The sequence below is a fragment of the Colossoma macropomum genome, unplaced genomic scaffold, assembly GCF_904425465.1.
Source record: "Colossoma macropomum unplaced genomic scaffold, Colossoma_macropomum, whole genome shotgun sequence".
Taxonomy (NCBI): Eukaryota; Metazoa; Chordata; class Actinopteri; order Characiformes; family Serrasalmidae; genus Colossoma; species Colossoma macropomum.
In genome coordinates, this window is record NW_023494806.1 from 14,305,318 (window position 1) to 14,329,690 (window position 24,373).

The following is a 24,373-nucleotide window of genomic DNA, read 5'->3' on the forward strand; positions in this document are numbered from 1 at the left end:
AGAACAAGGACACAGAAAATGGTATCACCTGGACACAGAACCGAAGATTTCTTGTTCTTTCATTTAGACTGTCTTTAATAAGTGTAAACAAAAAAAGCTTAAAAGACAGTTTCAAGATTTTGACAAATAGCATCCTGTTTCATTTGTTAACATACTGTGCAAATCAGAAACATGAGCATTTGCCACTGTAAACTCATTGAAACTTGAGTAGTTGCAGTTGTCCTTTAATAATTCTTAATTTAGAGTACAGCTCAGCTGTACCACACAGGAATAAGGGCTGAGATGTATTTAAAGCATGGCTGTCCCCTTGTGCATAGAAGCTGAGGCTACTGTGTCCGTCCCTGTGGTCCTGTTCTCCTGCTCCTCCTCCAAGAAGAGTGAGTTGAGAAACTGCAAGAAATTATGCATGTAAATGTCAGCTGCATTCAAATATGGGAATTAATTCATTCTTCATGTTCCTAGAACGAACAGAGTCTTACCCTGGGCATTCTCAGTCCCTTACTGATGATAAACTGCCTGAAGGCTTGGGTTCCATGAATCTGCTTTAGTTGTTCATCCTGTCCAGTAGGGAAATACGAATAGACGTCACAGTTAGAAAATGGACTTTGCTGGCCTTGTTTCACATTATTCGTTTATCTGCCTTTATCAGAACTCGCTATATATGAGCACTGATTAGTCCCACCTTCTCTGTGGGCTGCTGCTCATGCTCCAGGTCCTTGGACACTGAAGGGTCTCTTAGTGGCTTGTTAGCAGGCCGCTTCTTCCATGTTTTTGGATCTAAATACCATGCGCCATATGTGGTCTTTACATTGGGTGTACAGATCTGGCGTTTTGGAAGAAAGGAAAAAAAAAACCAAAAAACGGGTCAATCCGTAGTAATCCAAAATTATGAACACACATGTAATCAAAGAGTCACAACAGCAAGAGATGAAAACACCAAGAAAGAATATGCAGCCATGAACCTAAAAATCCCAATAACAATGGGTTATTAAAACTAATACTATGCTGCACAATTCCATAAACGCAAGCCTGAGTTTAAATTGTATGTTATTGGCTTGTTTTTGCTGTGATTTTGGTCAGTTTAGGTACAGTTAGCTTTTTGGCTAACATTAGATATTGTTTTTTATTGACTCTGGTGCATTAAATTAGTGGTTTTCAAACTGGGGGTCGCGACTCACTGGTGGATTGCAGTGTGGAGACGAGTGGGTCATGAGGAAGCTGCATCAAGAATATTTTCCTCCACTGCAGACGGCCATATTGAGCAGTTTTAAATAGTACAGTTAGCAATCAATTAGTGGCACAATTTCAACATCTGTCAGGTCTCACTAAAGCACACGTAGTTATTATGCAAAGTTGATCAGAGTACTAAGCTATCAAGCCTACTTAGCAAGCTAACAACACGCTTCAGAACAGACTTAAATATGACATGTAACGTCCAACAAAATATTCTTAATTTTATTAATGTGTTCATATTAGAGATGGGCCAATACTACTTTCCTATCACTTTTCAGAGCATTGGCCGAGAGGTTTTTTTTTTCTTCTTCAAAAACTACTGCACTCAAAGTACTCTAACTACCCCACTTTAAACACCCTACCACACCGGAAGAAATTCATAGCTAACAGCATCACTTCACACAATGTGACTGTGTGCTATTGCAGGATAGATTTGTTACAGGTTTGGATAGGATTTGTTCTTTTTTCCCCTTAGATATCCAATCCATTCTGCTGATATCAGGCCGATACTGATACCCATTGATACCAATATGCCATCTCTAATTTACACTGTATAGAAGTATAGAACATTTATAGTTATAATTTTATTATTTTCTATTCCACAATCTCACTCAGTACGTAATAATGTAGGCCTAGGTTCACTATATGGCCAAAAGTATGTGTACACTCTTCCTAATTCGGGTGTTTAAACCATACCCTTTGATAACATCTATAAAATCAAGCACATAGCCATGCAGTCTCTATAGACAAAAACTGGCACCAGTATGGGTTGTACTGACGAGCACAGAGCAGGGCCAACGAGTGCTGAAGTGTGTAGCTTGAAGTTTCCTATCTTCTGTTGAATCACTCAGTACAGCCTGGAAGCAACATCAGCACAAGAACTGTGCATGGAGAGCTTCACAAAATGAGCCTGTTTTTCAGGCTTTAGGCTAGACCCCTTAGTTCCATTAAAGGGTAACTTTAATACTACAGCATACAAAGACATTTAGAAAGTTATATGCTTCTGAATTTGTGGCAACAGTTTGAGGAAGTTCCATTCAAACAAACACACACAATACCTGTTAGCTTATAGAGATGCCCTGCATTCAGCTAAATCAGCCTACCTCTCTGGTCTCATTAATAATTCAAACACAAACTCCTGTCATCTTTTCTCAACAGTCACCAAATTATTTAAACCCCCTGAAACCTCTGTGGCTGCCTCCCCTGCACTCTGTGACTCATTTTTACATTTCTTTGAATAAAAAATTGCACGAATCAACAGCTTTCTGCTATCCCCTACTAATAATACCTCTGGACTGTCCATTCTAAAAGCCCCAGCCCCCCATCCTCTAATCTCTCTACCTTTAACACTGTTGATTCTTATTCCATTATATACACCATAACTACTTCTAAAACTACAACTTGTTCTCTTGATCCCCTTCCAACAAAAAAGCTTGTCTTTCTGCCCTGGTCCCTCATCTCACAAGTCTTGTCAATAACTTACTTCTCTATGGACAGGTACCCTCTGCTTACAAGATTGCTGCTATCACACCCATAATTAAAAAACCTGGCCTTGATCCACTAGAACTCAGTAATTACTGCCCCATTTCTAACCTCCCTTTCCTGTCCAAAGTACTTGAACGGACTGTGGCTAGCCAACTCCAGTATTACTAATCAGCTAACTGCCTCTTTGAACCATTCCAGTCCACATTTCGTCGCTCTCATAGCACAGAAACTGCCTTAATAAAGGTCACTAATGACCTCCTGGTGTCTGCGGATATTGGTGCTCTTAGCATCCTTCTGCTACTTGACCTGAGTGCAGCCTTTGATACGGTGAGCTGCATGATCTGAGCATTAGGGGCACTGTCCTGGAGTGGTTTAAGTCATATCTGACTGGCAGAAAACAGTTTGTCACCCTTGGTGGCCATACTTTTTATACGTCTGTGGTTACTCAGGGGGTCCCTCAAGGCTCAGTCCTTGGACCTCTTTTGTTTATTGTGTACATGCTTCCTCTTGGCCACATAATATGTAGCTTCAAGCTGAACTTTCACTGTTATGCGGATGACACACAGATTTGCATAAGCACTCAATCTATTAAAAATCCACCCCTCACCCAGCTTGAAAACTGCATAACAGAAATTAAAACCTGGATGAAGCACAACTTTCTCATGTTAAATAGTGATAAAACAGAACTTATTCTTATAGGATCCAAATCAACTCTCTCTAAAACGTCTTCTTTCTCTCTCTACATCGACAATGTAACTCTGTCCTCTTCCCCTCTGGTACGAAATCTGGGCCTTCTCTTTGACTCAACTCTCTCATTCAGTGCACACATCAACTCTGTAGTTAAAACCACCTTTTTTCCATCTCCGCATATAATTCAAAATTCTTCTCCTCACATACAAAGCTCTACATAACCTTGCTCCTTCTTACCTGTCTGATCTACTTATTCCCTACAAACCAACTTGCACTCTCAGGTCTTCCTGTGCTGGTTTACTCACTTTCCCACTTTCCAACCTACATGCATACGGTGATCGTGCTTTCTCTAGGCTGGCTCCCCGACTCTGGAACTCGCTTCCCTCACATATTCAACAGGCCAACTCTGTTTCTACTTTTAAATCTAAACTTAAAATCTATCTCTTTTCTATTGCTTATAACTGTTCTCAATCTTAAACCAGCCCTTTTACCAAGTCCTGCTATGTTTTTGCTTGCGATGTTATGACTGTGCTTCGTGGTCTCATGTTTGTCTTTACTGTTCTGTATTTTGAAAACCTGTAAGCGTCTTTGAGTTCTTGAAAAGTGCTATATAAGTATAATGTATTATTATTATTATTAGGTCTTTTTTTACTTCACAAAATATTTGTCTGTCGTGGGACAAATAGTATCTCTTCATGTGGGTTCTGGCATGAAAAAGTTTGGGAACACCTGCATTCTATCATATCATGTTTCCAGGCTTGTATTCATGACAAAAACCTGAGCACAATTTAACTGCCTTTTTTGTGTTGCACATCTAAAGCAATTTTTTTCCCTTGAAGTGGCTGAGTAATTGTGATAAATGATTAAGATTACGATATTGAGCAGAATAATTGTGATTATAATGATTACTGTGCAATTCTTGTTCTTACCTTGTTCAACTCTGAGTCCTTCAGCTGTGCACTGTGTGAGTAATCTTTGCACAGGCATTCTACAGTGGTGCGGAGCTCCTCTGGTATTTGGTTGGGTCCCAGCACTTGAATAGGGAACATTAAAGCAGGCTTCTTCTCATAGCCACTAAAGAACAGGTTCAGAATAGTGGACTCTGTCAAACTGTGGGTCTCACCACCCTGAAAAAGTTAAACCATATGGTCACACATGAAAGCTCCTATAAGGAAACGTGCATAGGAATGAATGGCATTCACTCATCCATACTTAACAGCCCAGTGTGTTCAAATTATATCATTTTAATAACATCCTTAGAGCAACTTTTAGAAATGATGGTCTACGGTCTTGAATATGGCAGTTTATTTGTCGTGATGCAAAAACTGACCAGCGAAGCGACCCAGTCACAGAAGAGCTTGGTCACTTTCTTGATGTCTTCATCTTGAGAGGGGGAGTGGAGGAATTTGTCGCTTACCATCTGGTCCTCTTTGGCACGGGTGTCCTTAGCTTCCTGCCATTTATAAGAATTCCTAGAATCGAAGCCTTTTACTCCCTCCATCAGAGGTCTTTGGATATAATAACATATTCATGTCACACAGAGTATGTTAGAATATAAGACCCAGTAGCAAATTGTACAGACTGCAGAATAATTACAGTACACATGAAATCATGTGGATGTCATAGAGGTTTTTCAGACTCATGGATTATCTGATGGGGCCTGACTGATACACTGTTTGACTGATCAACAAGGCCAGTATTAAGGATCTACGGTTTTATTGCTGAAAGCACTTTATATCATATGACTGAAAGAGAGAAATGCAGATGGCACTAGGATGGTACTAAAAATCCCAAACTATAAAAATGCTTCGCTTCAACATTGTATATAAATACGGTTTCCTGTGTGATGTGTAAAACTGAGCTTAGCAGCCAGCATGACTGTCAGGTGTGAGTATAAGAGAGAATAAACACTAGATTGACGGCAGCATCTCAGCATGGTAAGATAAAATCTTATTAAAACCGCAGTCAAAAGTAAAAAACAGCACATCACTTTCTGCTTTTCAGCGAATTCAGTTTCATGGATTTTATAAAATTAATATAGGGTTGTGCCTCAACACACAATTTTATAAAAGCCACATGTCCCTGCAAGACAGCAGTGGTCTGTTTTGAGTTGAGTAGTAGGGATGCATTTTTATGCCTGACTATGATGTCTTTACAGTCAGATTGGCTGATGGCCCTTTCTTTTGGCCGATAATTTTGGCAGATTTTTTGAAAATGAAAAATAAGTTACCTGCTTCAATAAACACTATTAAGTACATCTAAAGTAAGTGCGACATCTAAAGTCAGAGACAACTGAACTGTAAACCCTGACAAGTTCAGTTTACTCACTTTATTCAGTTTTGAGGAACTCATTGCCTCAAATTAAGTTTTGAAATTCAAATTTTCAGCTTGTTTGAAATTAAACATGGAGTACATGATTACACTCAAACTTGTAAGACAAAGTTTAAATATACATAACACAGACCATACTGTTGTGAAAAAGTTTATGTTAAAGTAGCTACTACATTGTTTAATTAACTAATTTTCACATCATTACAATGATCTCAAGCTAAGATGTACAAAAAAACCTTTAAAGTTTTCAAAGTTACATATGCTAACTTTGAGAAAAACTACTGACTTAGCAGCGATTCATATTTAGCTTATATATAACGTGAACGTTTTTTTGTTTGAAAACAAAATCTGAAGGAAAAATAAGAGCTAATAAACAGAAATCAACTAACTCGCTAGGAGTGACTCCACCCTGTCCTCACTTATTACTTGTCTTTTTGATACCCTTCAATACCCTTGAATGTTTAAGCGCTCCATACTTGCCTGAATTGAGTGATAGCACTAATTATCAATAACTGCAATAAAGTAAGTAATTATAACTTGATTATTTAAGTACAAATGGGGGGTGGTCTAACTTAAGGATTGAAGGGCATTCATCGCAGCCCTAGTAAGGGTCCAGTATGGCGGGGCACTGTTTGCCACAACCCTGGCAAAACATGCTGTCCAGCACTGTGTTAGTGTGCCATTCACTTGACATTCACTGATGTGAGTAAGCGAGATGTCAGGCGTCTGAGCTGAGGTGGTATATATTTCCACATTTTAACAGTTAAATTAAAAAGTATAAATGTAGTACAAGAATGTGGTGACAAAATTTGGCATCGCCACACCGTGTTCTAAGTAGTTCAGTTTTTTAAAGAGAAGAAATGTTTGTTGGGCTGTTTCAGGTTTATTCGCACATGGACTTTTATGTTGAAGAGCCTGAATACAGGTGCAGTGGTGGGTTTTCAAGAGTAGTGCAGAGGGCTGTGTATTTAGCTGTTAGTGCTGGAGAGGCTGTGCTTCTTCTCACCGTGTTTGGCGCGAGTTTTAGCAAATTAAAAATAAAGCTACATTATCATCTTGAGTCCTCTAAGTTTCTCCTGAGGACCCCAAACGTTGCCGTATTTCGCAGTTCTCCTTTATAGGTAGTCTACACTCATGCAAAAAAACACAAATATCCAAATCCCAAAATTAAAAACCGAATACCTACACAACAAACAAATATCCGAATAGTCGAATATTCGGGTCCAGCCCTGGCAGAAATATGCCATATTTAAGTTTGGTCACTGTAGAGGATGCAACTTATTGCTTCCAAAAAGTGTTTGGAGTATGCGCCCCTACTATGGAGGCTCATGTTTTTCACGCATTTTTCATTATTGCAAACAGGGACTTATGCAAGGCCTTTTAAATGTGTTACTACTCAAGGCTGCTCAGGTCTGTTGAATTATTTACCATATGGAATTAAATCAGCCCATATTAACAGTTCAGAAATTTTACAATTTCATCTTACTTTGTGCCTGCAGATGTTTTGGTTGTCTCCTCCATTGAAGGCTCTTGGGTTGGGCCTTCACATTTCCCCCCACTCACTTCACTACATTCCTCTTCTTTCCCAAAACAGGAATGGTCTGACTCCCTTTTGACATGCATCTCCGGGTCCAGAACAGACAGTACGTCATTAATCAGCTGTGTAAAGGAAATGGAAGAGAAGGTACTTAGCGTTACCCATTTGGCCCTTCGTTCTGAGTTCAGCAGTGCAGGCCAGAACTGTTTAGCAAATTAATTTTAACTCTGTCCTTTCATGTTACAAATGGTTTGAGGAATTCCAGGTTGTAAAAGCTGTTCCTCAATCTCATTGTTCTAGCACTTCTGGTACTTCTGGGAACAAATCAATTGTGGAAGATGTTTGTTCTATTGTCCATGCAAATGTGGATGAGGACGGGTGTTAGAAATGTGTCTTGGCAAGTTTTATGCCACTAATGGCTTGGCACCTTCTATCCACACTAATCAGTTAAACACCAAACTGAGAGATTTAGCCCAGGCACGTAAAAATATATATAATATTTTTATAGTGTGGTAGTGCCCCTGTTCGCTTAGTTTTGAACTCATCAGACAGAGATGATTGGGTTCATTTCACTGGAGGACAATGTAGGCTTTAGTTTATATGTTTTATCAGAGAGACAGAATTGAGGCACAAATAGTTTACATACTCACATATTGGCAGTTGATCATTGTAGGGCTGTCACGATTACTTAACTAAAATTGATTACTCGATTTAAAAAAATTAATCAGTAAAAATGTATGTTCTCTCCGAACTGGCTTAGTGATTAGTTTGCAGTTTGCATGATAAAATGGGACTCAGCAGCTCATTATAAAGCCTTGTTTTGAAGTCTGAGGACTGTCCACAAGAGTGAGTTATTAGTCACACAAGTGGCTTTTGAGTGCATCTTTGAAAAGGAGGAATCTTACAAATGTGTGTATGTTTGTGTATATGAGGCTGTTTTTTTTGCTGCATTTAAGAGTGTATATGAAGTAAAAGGTTTTATTTATTTAATTCAATTTCTTTGTGCAAACAATAAAAAAATTAATTATTTCATTTAGATTTAGCATCAAAACTATTGCTAGAGTGCTCAATTACTAAATGATTAATAGTGACAGCTCTAGATAATTTTTCCTCACACCAAATATCTCTTAATAATAATAATAATAATAATAATAATAAATAAAGATCCTATGTTGCCCAGTATAACTGGCTGACGAATATTCCTTACAAATTTAAAAACCTCAGCACTTTTTGAGTATAGTGTTTCCAAATCACTGTGAATATATACATGAATGGCTTAGCATTACTGAAGCATGAAAAGACTCATGGGAATACCTTAAGGGCTTTACTACACAACAGCAACTTAAAGCTGTGGCTTGCATGCAGAGATGGACTATAAGCATTCATTTGAATTCAGTATGTTATGCATTTTATTTACTGCTATCAGGAAGGCATTCTGGAAGGCATTACTTTAGATCTAAAATATCCAATCATACCTACATTTCCAAGTAAACTGCTCTATCAGCAGGGGGTTCAAACGGACAAATGCTATTGTTCTTGGGCCTTTAGGGGGTTGTGAAGTGTTATGTAATGTTACCTGTGGTTGTGATGTTTGGTGTATGACATTGGTGCGTGTGAATTTCTGTTAGTGTGGTTTGTAATTTTTTGAGAAATAAACAAAATGCTACTTGGGCACATATGGATAGAGTACTAGCATTACGACTATATTGCTTCATATTGTGATATACCTTACTATATAAAACAATGCATTGGTGAATCAATAATGTGGCACAGTTAAAGATTAGTCTGCATTGTTTTGTACAAAATGTGTGCAAAAATGATGTTTTAGAAAGAGTAAACAACTTAAATCAGATATGAAAACTCATTTAATATCCTATATGCTCATTTTTATGTGGGTAAAAAATCAGATAACCGATAATATCAGTTATTATAATATTAAATTATATTACTGTTCAGATTTTAGTTATATATAGTTTTAGTGTTTAGCTTTACTGACTGATATTGTCAATTCCCAATTGGCACATTTCTTAAACTCAGGTTAAACAACTGAAACTCAGTAAAACAAATGACAGAACATTGACTGCACATAATGCTCACAGCCTACAGTACAACAAACAATGTGACTGGTTTCAGTAACCATTAACTAGCAAGATATTTAGCGTTATTCCCGTATCGTGTTGTGAAATGGATTTAGAGAAACCTGTTAGCTAGCTGTGTTAGCCTGTGGGTAATATGGCGGTTACCTCAGGCTGCAGGCCGCTTGTTAAATGAGGGTACAGGGCGAGTGGGTGAGCGCTGAGCTTCTGCTCCACCGCCTCCACGTACTGGCGCCGGGCCTGTCGCAGGCAGTTCAGTTTGGAGAAGCAGGCCTGCTCTTTGGTGAAGCGTTTTTTCGGTGATGTGGCCGGACGGGCCCGGCTAACCAGCCCCAGTACTGGAGGACCCGTCCCGCGCTGAGGCTGAGTGAGGGCCTCGCCCCGGAGCGCCGGGTATCCGTCTCTGAAATCATCCTGACCCGGGTGCAGAAAGCGCCAACCTCGGCCATCCAGAGCCCCGCTCAGCTGCTGCTTCTTCACTGGATCCTTCAGACACTTGGTACGTAATCTTTCCTTATACCTGAATAAAAGAAGAGATAAGGTATGAACCTACAGCATAAAACGGACAAGCAGGGTGAATTCTGTTCCTATCAGGTAGAAGTGGAAAAACGCTCTGTCCTCTGCTACAGGTAGGTGGAAATATTGAATTAATAGCTCGAAATAATGACTAAAGTAATTGTAATTAGCTGCTATTTCTAAATACTTTTATTTACAATCTCATAATTATGACTTAGTTTCTCATAATTATTATAAGGTTTCTTATAATTATGACAATATATCATAATAATTACTATCTTATAATAATGAGAACATTTGCTCCTAAATTGTGAGGTAATAAGTGAGTAATAATTATGATATGGTCATTATTATGTGATGGTCAGTCATAATTGAGATATGAAGTCATAATTATAATATTGAATATCATTATTATGAGATAGCACGTCATAATTACGAGATGCTAAGTCATAATTATGAGACAGGATCTCATTATTATGAGATAGCAAGTAATAATTCTGAGACAATAAGTCATAATTATGGAAAACGTTCTCATTATTATGACTAACTAAATGGCCGAATGGGCATCCGTACATATTACATTTCCAAATGCTGGTTTATGCTGGTCTAGTGCTGGTTTAGCTGGTCACCCAGCATGGTCATACTGGTTGAACAGCATACCAGCATACAAAATACAACATATGCTGGTTTTACTGGTGACCAGAAATGCTGGTCTATGCTGTTTATTCTAGCAATGATAATGCACTGATAAAAGGTCTGTTGGCTGCTTTAAATCATTGTCAAAACCTATTTTAAACTTGTAGACCAGGATTACACACTTCTGGACCAAACTACAGCCCTACATTCAGACTGGAAATACTGAGCCTTTATACTTACATGAGCTCTTTTTTTTGCTCCAGTCCCACAGTGACGGTCACATCAGTTAAACACAGTTATTCATATTCAGCACATACAGCAACATCTAAGTAACATTTGTTCCACTTTATTTGAGCCCACACAAACTTACAGTCAATGGATATGAATTAAATTTTTTTTTTTTAAAATATAAACCACTGTAAATTTTTTACATTATAAATCGCAGCTATAATCCTGGACAAAGTCACTTAAGCACACTTTAGGAATGTGAAGTTGGCTCTTGTGTTAGTGAAGCCAGGCTCCAGTGTACGTTACTCACCAGGGATGCAGAGGAGCGCCCTCTCCGAGTCCTGCGGGACACTTTCTCTCGGTCATCTTTCAGCTTTTTTGTGCGGGTTTGTTGAATAATCTACATGATCTGAGTTCTGTAGGCTACATGAATTCAATATAATTAAAGTTAGTGGTTTGAAAACTGAAAGTGTTTCGAGATTTGTCCAGGTTTGGCTAACAGAGCTATTCAGATGAGCCCAGTGAGCGCTTGTGGTTGCCATGGAGTCAGACCACGCCCACGCCTGAAATGTGCCACCGCTAGGGGGAGCACTGCCATCAAATACAGCTGTACTGGATATTAATTGAAGAACTAAGGAACACACAACTATTCTAACTTTTAGGGCTGTGATCTTCATATTTTAGGTTTGTAATGGATGGAAGTCTAACTCTCCAGCCTCCCCCCAAATCTCTGATTCTCACATGTCCTTTTTGTGATTATCCATGCAGGCCACTGTGCCAATTGCTTTAATCCATATAATCATAGTCATAAAGTATGATCATTATGTTAGTCCTTATATCTTTGCACATGGGTCTGTACTTTTTTTGAACACTTAAGTATATAATTCTTTAGTCTTTCTGCTTCTTTGAGGCCATCATAGGTTTGTGCTCTGTTTCATCTCCATTACTTCTGCTTTCTGAACATTATGGTGTTTACAGGGTGGTTGTTCCTGGAGAAGGCGTGGCCTGAGGGGAAAGTGATTTGGAGATTATTCAAAAGCATTTGAGGCCTTGGCCTTGGACTTGCCTGAAAGCGACTGTTTTGGACGCCACATGGACATCATCTTTGTTGACTGAACTTAACCTATAACAGTGTGCTTAGTTGCAAGAATGAGTCTTTGTTATGTCTGTGAATCAGTCTAAGTCACCATCATAACAGCTATTTTAGTTTTATCCTGCTGGTCTGTCATTTTTGGTCTTAATTAACCCTTTTTGCCTTTCTGTGCAAGGCTGGTTTTATGCAAGTTTGTTGAAATGTTGAGAGGAGAGGGTTTTCTAGTTTTAATCTTGCTAGCCTTTTATCTAGTACTTTTATTCAGTCTCATCATTCATTTTGCTCTTCATGTTATTTGTGGAAGAAGAAAAAACTACTTTTACATCTTATAAAGCTGAAAAGTGATTTTTCTGTTCAGTTTTACAAGAACATGGTAAGCATAACAGAGAAGACCTCTATTCTCCCCTGAGCTCCCCTTTAATACAAATGGGACACATTAACAAAAGAAATCAGGGGTGTTCCAAATTTCTGGGCCTTGTGCAAATGCAGTCTTTCTCGGCCCCTCTTCCTCCCAATTAAAACGGTACACCAAAGCTTTTTTGTTTTTTCCTCTTAAGTTTTTTTCAGCACTCCCCACAGTTGTGACGCCCTCGAGAGTGCTTAACAGTGGCACTCAGGTCAAACAGGAAAAGATCTGTAAGAGAAGATAACAGCTCATGTTAAAAATCAGAAAAAGACAGATGAACGATCTGGTAGATCACCAGTTTTGTAGCCAGTGGACCATGTAAAACATCTCTATTCTGTCTGAATCTGTCATGTTCTTTAGACAGTCCTCAGTCTTATCAAACTGTTGTTCATCATCTGATTTGGCTGAAACACATCTGATTAACAAGCTCATTAACAGGGTCTTTCTGAGTTGAACTGTGTGTGTTAGAGCAGGCAAAAGCGTAGACTACAAATCAGAGCTACTCCGGAAACCGGACTGAGAAACACTAGTTTAGGTGATTACAGGATGCACTTCTGAGTGGGATTTAACCCCTTAAATTCTAGGCTTACTATTCAAGAAGGGTGTAATGGTTTTCGATACAATGTTTAAAATAGAAAAATATACTAAGGTTAAGATTTAGCTGCGCAAAATGATATTTTCACGTTCTCGTGATAAATTTTGTTTTTGTGATAAACCGTATGCTTCTCCGAGCATGTGTGGATATCGTTATTATTTAAAAAAGAGTAACCAGCTGCATGTTTCATCACAAAAACAGCTTCATTTGTCCTGTTTAATTGGATTTAAGACAGTATGTAAAATGTTGAATAAAAATCAACAGAGCTTTTGATGGCAGTTTTTAAATGTGGCACCACAAATGCAGTGTCTCTGTGTCAAAGTATTGTTGTGTTTTGTTTTTGCCTTTAAGATATTTGTCATATCACCCACCCCTATGTTTAGAACAGTAACCTCGGCCTCATCTGAGGGTCTCTCATTTGCCATTGTTCATTGAAACTACTGTCCGTGATCTAAACTAGGCATCTTGTTGGATCCTATCAGAGTATAGTGAGCTGGAAGAGGAGTGGCTTATGTTATGCACTCAATGCAGTCAAATGACTGGCTTTTTTCAGTTTTTCAACCACCATTTTTGGGGTTGTGATTTTTGGGGCTTATTTTCATATAGGTTTTTTGTAAAGTTTTTTTGAGAACTTTTATTTAACCAAGCCAAACCAATTTGTGTATTAGAGAAGAAGGTGGCCCAACCTAACACTCAACCTACCCCTCTTGTCACTGGGGTGGTACCCTCAAGAGTACATCTCAGTACCTTTTGTCAGGGAACATAATTGTACCATAATCCATTGAAATTATATTTTATAAGTTGTATTGACTCCACACACCCCGTCTCTTCTCCAGGCTTTTTTTTTTACAAATATGTATTAATCACCTGGGAAAAACTTATTTAAGATACACAATTGGACCTTAAAACCTTTGTTGTACCTTTGAGGGAACATTTACGTTGTTTGTACCTTAATAAATGAAAAACGTACCTGCACAGAACCTTTATTTCTAACAGTGCATAAGCAACTTACACATCTCTGCTACAAAAGAAAACATAAACTTTGTTTCAAACACCTACCATTTGTGAGCAATTTAGTCATTTGAACATACCATTTGGGGGGTGGGCAGGAGGGCAATTATAATAGGGCTAGTTGTAACAGCCGCTAAAAAGTCTACTCAATGCAAAACAATTAATTCAATGTGGTTCTATGTTGTTTGAACCAAACAAGCTTTTCAACTTGAATACACAAAAATACATGCATCCAAATAAATATGATCAGTGATATCAATAGTATGTTTGGATGAATCTGTGCATAAAATACTGTTTACCATGAGCACTTCTGAATTTGTTGACTATGTTAAAACTAACTCCGCCTTGTGGAGACTGTACTTTAGCCTGGTTAGCATTTGCAGTGAGTTGATTATTTGCTTCAAAATGGTGCTATTACAACCACTACAATTTGCTTTAATGGTCCAAAAACAGTCTTAAAGTCAAATCTTGAGAAATATCTGTTGGATTTTTGACACAATTTGCAGATAATGTTGCTATGAGAATATCAGAGTATGACAAATACGATGTTCTATCTGAACCTGTTTAAACTGTACTTAGAGATCTGTAGAAGCAAAATATTTTTAACACCTGAAGTTCCTAAACTGATTCAGATTTTGACCCAGGAATCAAAAATCATATAGAGCCTGAAAATATGTGTATAAATGACACAAATGAAGGTTATGTTGTTGTGTTATTGAAGTGTGGGCCCACATACAGGCCTTTAGGGTTTAAGAGGTTAAAGAAAGTGCTGTCTGCTTTTTAATCAGTACTGAATTAAGTTTAACCAAAAGCCAGACATGTATGGAATGAACACAAACATAAACACTGCAGCAATTTAGCTGATATATCACATATCCGGACATGCAAGTGGTCCTGTGTGCTGTGTACATGTAATAAAGGCTTGGCTTCATAAGCAGGCTGGGAAGTGAGTTCACGTTTGGAGAAAGAGACAGAAGAAGCTCTGTTTGCAGCCGAACCACCAGTTAGAGCTCAGTAAGTAGGACAATACTGTCCTCTCACTCTTCATTACAACTTTGCAACCTCAGCTTTAAAACTGTCCGCCTTACTGAGCAAAGCTTTCTGGTCGAGTTTGGATAATGATGCATGATTATCAGTTGTGAAATTGTTCTATCACATGAGATTACTTGGAATATCAAACAGTATCAGGTAATAAACATGAATAATAAAAGTAATAGATAATAAAAGACATCATGAGGGTGTGCGATGAAGTAAGCATAATATGATCATGACTAATGAGAAATAGCGAGTGTTTGTTGGTCATGTGCATTTATTTGAGCACCACCAATCCAAAGAAATCTGAGACAGTAAGTTTCTCTAGAACAGAACGTTTCACTTCCTCAGACTGTAAATGACACCTGGGATTATGTAGAGATTTTGTATAAGCAGTAGAATTCCTCTTAAAAATATACATTCCTCTTAATTAAAGTGCAAAATAAGAATTCTTTTGGAGTGAAGAGCCAGAGAATTTGTTTTTTCCTTCTAAAAACTACACATACTTTCTTAAAAATTAAGAAGACAAATGGGTTCTTTGGAGTAACGCCAAGAACAACAGTTATGTCTGCTTCTCTAAAGAACCTTTCAGTGAGCAGTTCTTTAGAGAAATACTCCAGCACTAGAAAAAGAACACTAAACCTATTAACTCAAAACACATTACGATATAATAGAAAGCTGCCCATTAGCTTTTATTATAAGTATGTTTTGAGTCAACAGGTTTCTGATGTTTTTAAGTACAGAGAAACTCATCAAAATTATTGCTTGTGGTAACTGGCAATATATTACAGAAGCGGCAGATAAAAATTAGGTTGAAAAATGCTGGAGTATTCCTTTAAAGAACCACCCATTGACCTTTTTTTGAGCATGCTGCTTCTATAGTATTACTCCATACAACACTTGGGACCTTTTATTTTTAAGAGTGTGCAAAAAGAATAAGTAGGACATTGAATATTATTAAATAGCCCATATCATGGAGAAAACAAATTTTTCCCTATTTCATAAAATAACAGAATTGGATGTTAACATTATGATACCCCATTACAGTAAGACTAACCTCATAAAGAGCGTATGAATTGTTTAGCATTAGTTTATTAATAGTTATTAATTAGGTCATAAAAATCACCTTAAAAATCATTAATACATAGTTATAACACATTAATAAAAGGGCAAAAGTGACCTATGAACATCTGATAAGGCTGACAGGTTTAATGCTGGCTAATGGAGAACACAAAGTAAGATAAGCAACCAGCAAGATCTGAGCTTTATGTGTGTTGTAACTGCTCATTAATGATTTTAAGGAGGTTATGACTTAATTAATAACTATTAATTAACATTAATTAATTTCCAGTCAGTAACAAAAAAAAAAAACATCCCAGAAAGTCTTTTAGAAGTAAAGATGGGGATGAGGAAAGGTTCACCACTCTGTGAAAGGCTGAGCAGGAAAATAGTACAACAATTCACGAATAACGATTCTAGACATTAAGTAGCAAAGGAACTTGGGGATTTCATCATCTACTGTATGTAATATCATTAAACGATTCAGAGAATCCGCAGAAATCTCCTTATGCAAGAGACAAGGCTGAAAACCAGTATTGGCTTGCCATGATCTTCGGGCCCTCAGACAGCACTGCATTAAAAACAGACATGATTCTGTAGTGGAAATCACTGCATGGGCTCAGAAACACTTCTGAAAACCACTGTCACAGTATAGTTCATAGCTGCATCCACTAATGCAAGTTAAGACTGTACCATGCAAAGAAGAAACCATATATAAACAGGATCCAGAAACACTGCTGCCTTCTCTGGGCCCGAGCTCATTTAAGATGGGCTGAGGCGAAATGGAAGTGTCCTGTGGTCTGACGAATCAACATTTGAAATTCTTTTTGGAAATCATGGATGCTGCATCCTCCAGGCTAAAGATGAATGGGACCGTAACTGCAGGCAAATGAACTTGTTAAACCTATCATTTTTCTTTTGTCCTGTGCATGCTCCTCACAAACCCTGATCACAGGACCCTCTCACATGAGCTGTAGCCAAGCTTATAGCTCATGGGCAGCTGGTCTGTAATGCACTCATTGGAGCCATTAATGTTACTCAAAATAAACATGCTGCCTCATGGATGTGTCTTCATACACAGACATGTGTCTTGTGACCACGTTCACTCATACTGTGGCAAGCCAAGCCGTTTTTATTCATGATCAGCAGTCCGTGGTCACTATATGCATGATGAAGTGGGTGAGGTCAGTCTTTCAGCGGTCAGAGAACTTGAACCATGTGGTTATGGGTGTGATCCTAGCTGATAACACACTGATAGCAAAAGCTCTTAAGCAAGACACTTGACCTTAAAATGCCTCAGTTGTTTATCAGATACACGATCGTATAATCATAAACACAATGATGTCAATGGTGTTTTAGAATGCATTGACTTGGTTATATATTGAAGTAAAATTGGGTGATGATGTCTGTACTGGTACTAGTATTGGTGTAACAGATACATACTGATATTTAGTTATGGCGGTGTTGAGAGACACCCAATACATAGTTAACTACAGTATATACACAATATAGACAAAATATTAGGACACACCTTAAAGTTATTGTGTTTAGGTGTTTCAGCCACACCCATTGGGTCAATAACAGTAGCACATTGCTCTGCAGTCTGAATAGACGAGCACTGGCAGTAGAGTGGGTTGTACTGATGAGCTCAGTGATTTTAAATGTGGCCTGTCATAGGATGGCACCTCTGCCACAAGTAAGTTTGTGAAATTTCTCTCCTGCTGGATCTGCCCGTCAACTGTGCTATTATTGTGCAATGGAAGCACCAAGGCGCAACAAAAGCCTAGCCACGAAGCAGTAGACCATGCAAACTCACAAAGTGGGGCCATTGAGTGCTGAAGCACACCATGCCTATCCTCTGTTGAATCACTCATTAAGGAGTTCCAAAGTGCCTCTGGATGCAACATCAGCAAAAGAACTGTGCATTGGGAGCTTCACAAAATGGGTTTCCATGGCCGAGCAGCTACACACAAGCCTAAGATCAAAATACACAATGCCAAGCATCGGGGGGAGTGGTGTAAAGCATGCCACCACTGGACTCTGGAGCAGTGGAAACATGTTCTGTGGCGTGATGAATCACGCTTCTCTATCTGGCAGTCTGATGGACGAGTCTGGATTTGGCGAATGCCAGGAGAACGTACCTGCCTGACTGCACTGTGCCAAGTGTAAAGTTTGGTGGAGAGATGATGCTATGGGGTTGTATTTCAGGGGTTGGCCAAGGTCCCTTAGTTCCAGTGAAGGGAAATCTTAATGCTTCAGCATACCAACACATTTTGGACAATTCTATGCTTGCAACTTTGTGGGACCAGTTGGGGAAGGCCCTTTTCTGTTCCAGCATGACTGTGTCCCAGTGCACAAAGCAAGGTCCATAAAGGCATGGCTGGGTGAGTTTGGTGTGGAAGAACTTGACCGGCCCTCACAGAGCCCTGACGTCAACCCCATCAAACACCTTTGGGATGAAATAGAATGGAGATTGCCAGGCCCTCTCGTCCAACATCAGTATCTGACCTCACAAATGCCTTTCTGGATGAATGGACAAAGATTCCCACAGACACACTCCAAAATCTTGTAGAATGCTTCCCAGAAGAGTGGAAGCTGTTATGGCTGCAAAGAAGGGACCAGCTCCATATTAATCCCTATGGATTTAGAATGGGATGTCATAAAAGCTTCTATAGGTGTAATGTGTAGGTGTCCCAATACTTTTGTTCATATAGTGTATCATTTGCGAAATACATAAAAACTAAATGGTACTTTTCCTTTTTGGAAATGTGGTAAATGCTCGGTCATTTTTTACAGTACTGTGCAAGGTTTCCTTTGGTGTCATTTTAAATGCAGTGAACATAACAAAAAAAAATTGTCAAAACAAGCTAACCCTATCCCAGTCAAAATGGTCATTAAATACAAATGATTTATTTTTCTGGAGATAATTCTGAGGAGATTAGAAAGGAAAATGGGACTCCTTTCAAATGTCCAAGGCCTGGCAGACCACCAAAAAAGCTATCAGCATCAGATAATCAGTAATTAAAGCTTTCATCTTTGAGAGAGAGGAGAAAATCAAGCTCCACTCTTGCTTCAGATCTCCAAAAAACACAGGTGTTTTTGTCCATCCTTCTACTGTGAGAAGACAACTCAGTGATAAGGGTCTGAAAGGATGTGTAGCTGTTAAGAAGCCCTAAGTGAGAAAAAGACTAGAAGAAAACTTGCAAATCATGGAAGCTGCTGGTGTTCTCAGAACAATGGACCAGACCTGGAGATGTTTGGGATTACTTGGATCGTGAGAAGCAGCAAAAAACCTCCAAGACTGAACTTTGGAGGTGTAGAAAAATATCCCTGCAGATTTCTTTGAAAAAATTAAAACAAGTGATCTGAAAAGTGTAAAGGACATTTGGCATGTTCAAATTATGTAACAAAAAAAGAATGAAAAATGACAAGGTTTGTTATTTTTTTTACCTGCAGCTGAATATATAAAGCTTGTACTTAATGGCCATTTTGACTGGGGATTAAATAAATGATGGGTGGTCTCTGACCTTTGCACAGTACTGTATTTTTAAGATTTCATAACATTAAAAATTATCAGTACTGCAGTTAGCCTGATAACAAAGTACAATCAGACCAACGGGACAACCAGGAACTCGGCAGATAACATTTCCTGGTGTTTGTTTGTACTTGATTCAAACAGAAACCTCACACTGCACAGAAACAAATCCACAAACAAATTCTGCACATAGTTTTTTATTCCTTTTTGCACTGTTATTGTCTCAAATGACAGTGTAAAATGCAAATATTTGTGTATATCAGCATCAGCAGTCAAGCCCTATTCATAACTCACATATTTCACCAATTGAAGCAGCTCATCAGAACTCACTGACCGGTCTGGCTAAATGTCCTGGAGGAAACCTCGCAAGATTCAGGATGTTTTTCTACCGGTCTAGTATAATGGTGCACTTATTCCCTTGTTTTATCTTTTGTTCAAAGCCTTCCACTGTATCTTCATACAGCCTAGATATGCTACATTGCAAAAAAACTATGTCTTGGCAAGTGAAAACACCTTAATGTAGACAATGTTTCTAATATTATTCTTGTTAAAAATATTACAGTGATTTCTCAATTTTTTTACTTGTTTAAAGTATCTTACAAAGCAAAAATATCTTACTGCACTGGAAGATCATTTTACTTCCTTCAAGCCTTATTTGTTTGAGACACAATTTCATATGATTTTCTTAAAAAAGTTGGACTGAATAGTCGTAATATTCTTCTATTGCTCTCAAAATGAGAAATATTAAATACAATCTTATGCAAAAGTTTGAAGAATCCCATTCAAATTTTCAAACATCTGGCTGATTTTCTAAGTGAAAACAAGATAACACTTCCTCTACAGAGAATAAATGTAAGCATGGCATTTTCATCTGCAAATTTTAGTGCACAAGTTCTGTTTATTTGCTTAGTTTAATGCGTTGAGCTAAATATAACATAAAATAAAAAGTATAAAATGATATGTTTTATTTTTTCCAAAAAATTTAATTCAGCAAATAAACAGTAATTGTGCATTAAATTTAGCATAAGTGTGTTCTCTGTAGAGGACTTGTTGACTTATTTTCACTTAGAAAATCAACAAAACATGTAATTTGCCTGGGGCTTCCAAACTTTTGCATGTAATAGTATACTGTTAACTTTAAAACCGGTTTCATTTTCCAGTGTAAATTGAATATTTTCTTAAATATTGCTTTGACTGTCTTATGGTCTTGTATTGAACCTTCAGAACCATCTACATTGTGTAGCAGATTGAGCAAATTTTTACAGATGTTTTTGGACCTGAAAATGCCCAACATTTTCTGTCCTTTTGCTGAACTGTTCATGTGTGATACTCGTTTGAGGTCAACCCTTTGGCACATCTATGAGAGTAAATACAAATTAACTTTATTTGCGCTGCACACTCCTATGACAAACTTATCAGGACAATCAAAAACTCGTGGTGGTGTGACTTTTGCAATGAGCTGTGTGGGAGCATATATGTCAAAGGTGCAGCCTGGTTACTGCTGAAGCCAAGAAGCGCACATTAGACAGCACAAGTAACACAACAGCATAGGAATTGAATAAGCACATAGAAATGCTCGTGAAATTATTTGACCAGTCAGCACAACCTTAAACCATGAATGTCGCCAGACTGACCTGAAAACAACATTCTGTGTGAATAATTAGTCATAAACTAGTTTAAAATAATCTTAATTAGTGGTCAAACTGACGGTTGTACCATTTTAAGATGATTGATACTTTTGGTAAAATGTTCCTAGCTCCCAATCAGATTGATCTCTGAATTATTTAGTGAGAACTACTGTTTGTTTATTCTGCATTTTTACCCAATTTTCTCCCCAAGTTAGTTGCTGCCAATTCCGTTCTGCTAGTTAGGTGTCCTTTTGTCACACAATGCTACCCAAGAGGGTAAAGGCTAGCACACTCAAAAAATGAACCAACAGGGTTGTTGGGCCTAAAAACTGAAAATATGTGGTCATTAAATGCATTGTTTGTGTTGGCTTTAAGTAACTTTTTATGTACAATGGACAAAAATAAATGAAAGTGCATTTCAATGAATGAAAATGAAAAACTGTTTATGTTGAGTCAAAAAGAATTCTATGCCTGTGAAAGTGAAATAAATTGCACTGAAATCTCACAATTTTGTACCATCAACCATAGAACTTTATGTTTAGGTAACAAAGTCCTTGATTAATTGGAAATGTGTGGTATAATTGAATTAAGTTCATACAATAAGTTGTTTTTTTGAGTGCATGTGCTTCCTCTAAGACATGTGAAGCACCTAGGTCTGCCAGCTGTCCAGGATTTCCCTGCATTGTCAAGGTTTTTGTTTGCCTGTCAAAGAAAACAATAATTCCATTTCTGGACGCATGTCCAGGAATCCAGTCATTTTCATAGGTCAGTATTTTTCATGCAGTTTAAACCTATTCTTTTTATCCAGTCAAACTATTTGTTTACACAGAATGGGTTTGATTAGTTCAGATTACACTCAACATTGGGGCAATTGTTTGGAAAAAGTTCACTGCTGGTGATAGGTTTAGGTACTAAACCTACTTAGGTACTGAATTTAGTAAAAAATTCAAGCAACTGATTGAGTGTCCAGGAATGTTACAGGGCTGAGTTGGAACCCTAGAAGCCCCACCACATCTTTTCAGACTCCCGTTAATGCAACAACATTTTACAGCTCAACACACTTGCAGGAGAACACTAATTGCCAATTTTGCTATGTCAGCTAATAGGCAACCACATCGGCTAGCATCACGCTGTGTGATGGGAGGGCGATGGAGGCCAATTATGCTGTCCTGGACTGCCAGCAATGAATGACAAGAGCTATTATTCAGAATTGTTGATAAAAATATTCATGGAGAGCTACATTCTCAGAAAGACGTTGCAGACAAGTGTGGAGCTGAAAACACTTGCACAGCTAGACTGAATCTCCATGCGTGGGAATATTTCCCCTGAGTGAGAGTTTCCCCTATTAAAGCAGCCGTCAGGGAAATTAAAGGCATGTACAGCATTGTTAAACGTTTATAGGGTCATTCCCTCAGGGCTCTCCGCTACAGCTGAGACAGGTAGAAAATTCCTCTTGGCAGGAGAGTGGATGGAATTCTGCTCTGAACCAATCGCACTCTGGTAGATTTATCAGGCCATGTGATGTACCAGAAATGGGGGAAAACAGGAGCTGTATACAAAAGACAAATCAGTTATGTAAGTTTTGAGACAAAGGCAGCCATACACAAAGGACAGCTTTTCTTTTTGATCTGATGGGGTCAAGAAGTCCACTGAGAGAATGGACAGTGATTAGTTTAACAGCAAAGAGCAGGTTTATCAAACTGTTGCTTTTGTGAGAACCTGTTTATAGTCATTCATATGGTTTCTCTAGAATGTGAGCACTCATAAAAATAAAGGGTTTTTGAAGCAATGAAATAAAAGAACCCCTTTCGGTTCACTAAATGACCTTTCAGTGGATGCAACATGGAAAGAACCATTTTTGCAATGTGTGAAGTGTGCGTGTCCATAAACTAGGTCACTTTAAAGAGTTAATAATGTAAAGTTTATGTACTTGTAGTACACAGTGAAAATAAAAGGTTCTGTGGAGCAATGCCATGGAAGAACCACTTTTGGTTCCCTAAAGAACCTTTCAGTGGCTGTATATTTAAAGAACTATTCTTGTAAATAAGATGTGTGAGTGTGAAGAACCTCCATGTAACGTTAAACTCCTATACAAATGAAAAACATTTCCAAGAATAATGCGTTCTAAGCAAGATGAACCATCGAGGAACCTTTATTCTTAAGAATGTGTATTCAGTGGTCCAGTGAGGAACTGAATCAGACAGAATGACCTCTTTCTTCTATTAAACTTTTACTTTTCCATAGAACACCCGAGCCAAGCACCACTGAGAAATCTTTATTTTTAAGAGTGTGGGTGGAGCCATGCCACTCCAGCTTATGTGTATGAGCATTGTGCAAACATTTTTGGTCACATGTGAATCATGCATAATCATGCAACTGGAGCATGGGTTCATGGTCTGGCCTGCTGCTCAAGACATGAAGCTTCCAACCATCTTCTGGCCTTGTGTGATGCTTGCTCTACCATTAAGAATCGTCTTTGTGCTACGACAGTTTTGGGAGGCCCAGCCCAGGATGATAGCTGCCAGAAATAAGCTGCGTGTGTTTTGATGGCCTTGAACATGTTTGCAAGATTGAGTCTTGATGTTCGTTTATTCATCTTCATTAGAACATTTATGGGAATGGCATGCTAACAGGATAACCCAAATTTCTCTCAGGAGAGTTTGAGCTGTCACTGAGAGCTCTTGGACAATGGAGGGAAATATTAAAGCTGGAAATAAACTCTAAGAACTTTTTGTTTACTGTGAAACCCAAGAGACCCTTAGGCACCATTGGCTTCTGCGCTCTGGGATTTATGGCCAGCATTTCCATACCTTGAAATTGGAGGAACTCCTATAATAACACTCCCGGTACACTCCCGGAAATATGCCTCCCTGTTTCTAAACATCTGAATGCTGTAACTTCTAAAGTGGGCAACATTCACACACCGATGATTTCACATATCCATGTGCTTATTAGTTTAGGAGGTACGACTGTGCTCCTCTAGCCAACCCCAATTTCCTTTAATTCCCTCACTCCCCTGGCCTCCTTCAGTTCTAGGAAGTCCACCACACCTTGGGTGAAAACAAGGGCAAAATAGACTCAGGACAAAAGCACAATTTCTGTCCAATGTTCTGTACAAGAAATTATTGGGAAGTGGGTAGGATGTTTAATTATTTAAGCAATAGAACACGAGGGAGCGTGTTATCGCAAAATGACATCATGGCTGTGATGTTATTAGCGATAACACACGACCCTGAGTGTTCTATTGTTTTTATACAACAGT

The 24,373-nt window shown here is 38.3% G+C and overlaps 1 protein-coding gene across 1 annotated transcript; it reads right to left on the minus strand.

Annotated features, from left to right (window-relative positions):
* Positions 1 to 181: 181 nt before the first annotated feature.
* On the minus strand, positions 182 to 11,281 carry zgc:158260 (uncharacterized protein LOC571389 homolog). The gene is made up of 8 exons (XM_036598608.1): positions 11,063 to 11,281; positions 9,520 to 9,892; positions 7,226 to 7,398; positions 4,739 to 4,916; positions 4,338 to 4,535; positions 683 to 823; positions 480 to 557; positions 182 to 390 (listed from the first exon to the last, which is right to left on the minus strand). The coding sequence occupies exons 1-8, from the start codon at positions 11,116 to 11,118 to the stop codon at positions 289 to 291; spliced, it is 1,299 nt and encodes a 432-aa protein (XP_036454501.1). The 5' UTR covers positions 11,119 to 11,281; the 3' UTR covers positions 182 to 288.
* Positions 11,282 to 24,373: the final 13,092 nt, after the last annotated feature.

What these genes read in the sequence shown, in the direction of transcription:
- zgc:158260 (XM_036598608.1), bottom strand. Translation starts at nt 11,118, where the DNA reads ATGACCGAGAGAAAGTGTCCCGCAGGACTCGGAGAGGGCGCTCCTCTG. An exon ending in AAAACATCTGCAGGCACAAA is followed by an intron (nt 4,917 to 7,225) that starts GTAAGATGAAAT and finishes TTATATCCAAAG; the next exon opens with ACCTCTGATGGAGGGAGTAA. An exon ending in GTGACTGGGTCGCTTCGCTG is followed by an intron (nt 4,536 to 4,738) that starts GTCAGTTTTTGC and finishes TAACTTTTTCAG; the next exon opens with GGTGGTGAGACCCACAGTTT.